Source organism: Triticum dicoccoides, chromosome 4B (genome assembly GCF_002162155.2).
Source record: "Triticum dicoccoides isolate Atlit2015 ecotype Zavitan chromosome 4B, WEW_v2.0, whole genome shotgun sequence".
NCBI classification, from domain to species: domain Eukaryota; kingdom Viridiplantae; phylum Streptophyta; class Magnoliopsida; order Poales; family Poaceae; genus Triticum; species Triticum dicoccoides.
The window spans coordinates 234,694,047-234,698,523 of NC_041387.1; the positions used below are offsets into that span (position 1 = coordinate 234,694,047).

At 42.3% G+C, this 4,477-nt stretch overlaps 1 protein-coding gene across 2 annotated transcripts in view; it reads left to right on the forward strand.

Annotated features, from left to right (window-relative positions):
• The window catches only part of LOC119295864, a 5,342-nt gene extending 1,133 nt beyond the window's left edge, over nt 1-4,209 (forward strand). The window contains exons 2-3 of one of the 2 annotated variants that reach the window (XM_037574308.1): nt 1,324-1,419; nt 2,385-4,209. In XM_037574308.1, coding sequence (XP_037430205.1) covers nt 1,324-1,419; nt 2,385-2,499 — 211 coding nt within the window. In that variant the 3' untranslated portion in view covers nt 2,500-4,209. Of the gene's footprint in view, nt 1-11; nt 1,420-1,824 lie in introns of those variants that run through there. The other variant, XR_005144407.1, reaches the window with a different exon arrangement.
• The last annotated feature ends 268 nt before the right edge of the window (nt 4,210-4,477 follow it).

Sequence of the window (4,477 nt, forward strand, 5' to 3'; positions counted from 1 at the left end):
CAGAGAGCGCCGGTCCACTTGTCCGCCCCCCACCACTGCCATCTCCCTCGTTTCGCGCTCCGTCGTCGTCGTATCCCCGCCCCAGCTCGGCCATGGCTGGCACGAAGCCTTTGCCAACAGCGGTTGTAGCTCTCTCCGCCTGCAGTTGCAGCATCTGGTGCGCCACACCCCCTCTGTACGCGCCGTCGGCGCTCGCCGCAGGGTGCACACTGCACGCACCATCGTCTTCTTCTTCCCTGGGCAACCCAATTCAACGTCTGGTCGTTGTAGCAAAACAGCTTGTCGTTTGTAGCTTTTCGTTCCCGGGTTGCAGCAAAAATGGAGCGCCACTACGTCTCCCCGTACCAATCCCTGACATGTAGCAAAAATAATCACAGGTTCCAGCTGCTACAGATGCTGCTTCCAGCAATTCTTCTGCCGGTTGCAACTTTTGTGTTCTCGATTCCAGCAAAAATGACAGCAATGGCGCAGTCCGCTCTCCACCCTAGTAACAAATGTCCTGGCTGGTTCCATCTATTTGTGTTGCTGGTTCCAACTTTTTGCTCTGCCGGTTGTAGCACCGCACCCATGTCTTGTCCACGCTGGCTTTTGGATGTAGCACCGCCCCATGTCGTTGAAGCTTCTGCGAGCGCTGGTTCCAGCTTTTTGTACCGTTGGTTCCAGCATCGACAGCGACGGGCGGTTGCAGTTCGTCGGCCGCCGGTTGTAGCACGGCCCGGGCCGGTTGCAGCTCGCCCGCTGTTGGTTGTCACCGCTTGATGCTGGGATCCAGTTCGCTAGCATCACAACATCGCCGGGGTGCAGCAGGTCGCCACGCTGGTCCCAGCCCTCCTGCGGCTCGCCATGGCCTCGCAACGGCGCTCTCACAACACAGGGGCGACGGCGGGCGCGAGTGTCTGCAGCATCCTTCAATCCTTACTCGCGGGGGACCTTCAATCGAATGGCGGCTTGTCTCCGGCACACCGCCGGCGACAGATGAGCGGCGAGGGAGAGGCGCATGGATGGGATGGGATGAGTGACGGGGGAGAGGTGGAGAAAGATCAAGAGAGAAAAAGATAAAAGAAGTGAGAGGACGTAGGACCAGTGCACAGTGTGATGCGCGAACGAGCGACCGGCCGAAGCTTCAGCCGGTGCGCCGTTTGCAAACGTTTTCCATAATACAATGAGTTTATATGTACTTGGAAGTAGTGTCTTCTTTTTTCCTGAACGGTACAGTACACTGCATGTACAACAACAGTGGCTGAGAGGGTTATTTGCATTGTTGGTCCTCGTGGAATCAATAGACCTCAGTTGTTTATTTGTATACTCTCTTGCTTTTTACAGTGTGGTATTGGTTGCTAGACACAAAGGCATACACAAATCTTTGCTCGTGCCATTATTTATTCAGGAAGCACCTAGCAGTGTAATCTCATGCATCAAGTAAGTCTTGCTATTTGATGCAAAGAGTTGTCTGATATGTTTCCTCTTTTTTTTTGACATAATCATCCAGTGATATATTTTCCCCTTTGATATTTTACCGGATGTTTATTATTTTTGACATAAGTATACTCTCTTTTGGCCTAATTAGACTATGGTATCAATTTTTAATGACAATGATAGGAGTGAATATGGACTCTGGACTCTTGCGCTTTTAATGTGTTTGTTCTTCCCTAGCCTAGGTAGATTAAGAAGGAGCTTTTTATTCCCCAGTTGAGGAATCACTGTTTGGCAAAAAAATCCCTTAATTTCGGGCTGTTTTTCTATCTCTTGTGTGTTTAATTATTGTTTGGGTGATCTTTTTTACCTGGTTGCGAAATTTATCCATGGATGACGAATGTCGTGGAGGTCGAAGGGGGTTGTTTGAGCCCGGCGTTAGCGTTAAAAATCACCTCATCTCCACTGGCGAACCCAGCATCCTTCACATCACTGATGGTGTATCATTCTCCCGTGTCTCAACATAGTCTGCCTTTTAGTTATTCGATGTCGATGTTATATCATTCAAACTCAAAGTTCAGCTTGCAAGCTCTTATGTTTTTATCTGACCTGTGTTTTGTTTCAAATGCTTTGTCTTAATTCAGACCTTTGATTCTACGATCATATTTTGGAGTTAGTCTTTGTTAGTTTTTATTGTAATACTGCTCGGATGGTTGACAACTTTCTTTATGGGCATGATAAATGTTCTTTAATCTTTTGTTGAGTGGTAAATTATTCTTCATGTTTGTAAGAACAAATTTATATATTATGTATCCATTGCAATGCATGGGTTCTTACCTACATATTAAATCTACATGCAATTTATGACATGCTCGATCACAGAATTAAAGATTTGGATTAGTGTTTATTCAAGGCATTTTCAAGTATTATTCATATTAAGGCATTGTTTTTAAATCAATTTATTGGGTTAGGGACATGAAAATATATATTTCTCTCGGAGCACAATGTCAACCATATGATATCATGGCACTCGGCATATGCGAGGAATTGTACTCGGCATATACAAGTGCTATACGGAAGGGGTGACGTGGTAAATTGTTCTTCAGGTTTGTAAGAACAAAATTATGTATTATGTATCCATTGCAATGCATGGGCTCTTACCTACAGATTAAATCTACATGCAATTGATGACATGTTTGATCACAAAATTAAATATTTGGATTACTGTTTATTCAATGCATTTTCAAGTACATATTAAGGCATTGTTTTAAATCAATTTATTGGGTTAGGGACATGAAATTGTTTGTTTTTCTCTCCGAGCACAATATCAACCATATAAAATCATGGCCCATGCTTATATTATTAAGCTAGGGAGTTCAATTTTTATCTTCCGTTGCAATACACGGGCATGTGAGTTCATCTATAACTGCTTGATTTTTTTTCGGTTCCTTCTTATTGCATAATAAGTTGCTGAATAATTGTCTCTTCTTCTTTCAATCTCCTTAGCTTACATGCCAGATCACAGCAAACCAATACACGATGGAACATCCAGTGGATAAGAAGGTGATCAGTTGGTTCATGTGGAGAACTCCTCACGTTCAGTTCCTCAATACAGTTTCTACAGTGATCCAGGGACCGTTGTGTCAGCGGACAGCATGGGCCAGTGATTCTCCAGGGGCTGGGGATGCCTCTCACCTATTCATCTCCATAGTCATGCCCAATACTCTAGCTGTCGGTCACCAGGCTCTTCATCGACCTCGGTATGACCCTATGAACTACCAGCATAGATAACCTATCTAACTTCCAGATAACCTGTCCACGTGCTATTAGTTAGTCTTCTCTATAATATGCACGTGTGTCTTCTTTAAGGTTTTCGTTTTGTTGAAATTTGGTCGTTCTAGGACAGGTTTGATCCTGTTAACTATTTAACATAGACGAGCAAGCTTATCTTACTTTTTTCGAAGAACAAAATTATTTTACTTAATTACTTGGTTGAATACCAACATGTGCAGATGTGTTTGAGCAGACTCATGTACGTGTGTTCCTGGTCTGCAGGTGAAAGGTTTGAGTCATTTGTTGCTTCTAGGAAATATTGTTTTCTAGAAGTGTACCGCGTAATCTAAGTAAATACCAGGCATGTACAAGCCATCGAATCCAAATGAATACGTTATATGCTGACATATTGTAGTTTATGATGTAACGGTTTGGCATAGGAGTTTCTCACTTTTGGTTTTATGTTGTTGTGTTAACGGGTTTTGCACAAAAATAATGGCATAGCTCTGAATTTGGGTCACCGGGATCAAAATATTCTGCTATAAACAGTCTAATCAGTTTCCTTTTGTGAGTAAGGTTCTTTGGTTATCATCAGTAGAAGCGGAGTTGGATCGTTGACAGATGTTAAATGCTGGTCAAGGATTGTTCTCTCTCAATGATGGTTGATTGATCTTGCGGTGGCAGTTCTATCGGGCTTCACATGACTGCTGCATCTTACAGGTTTTGCTGCCTCGCTCTGCAGCCTTCAATTTACCGTTGTATGAAGGATGAACCTATGTCTCATTTTTTGAGGGCAAACATATGTATCATTTCCTTGCTTTGTATCATATTGCAGTAATAATTATTGGAAAAAATTAGTATCTGCTAAAATTATTTATCTCTGACATGAAGCAAAAACTTTCTTGAAATCCTTTGAAGACTACACAAAATAGCTTCAGAGTGATCATAATAAACATGTACCTATTGGAGATCTTATATTAAGAAGTAGTCCTACTCGATATATTCAGTGGTGTATTTGCAAAATCATCTGGTATGTCATGCTATGCTACATCTACTCCCCATGATTTTCGACTTACATAATTATTAGTCCATCTGTTCCAAATTAAATGGCTTAACTTTGTATTAACTTTATACTACGCGGAGAAGTAGCAAACACCGTATATATTGCCATTTGAGAAAAATATAATACGGCAATATTTAACTGTTGGTTTCTTTTTTACTTGTAAAGAAACTATCTTAGATAAATTATGATCCATAAAGTTCAAATTAGGTTAGTATGAAGTCGATTAGG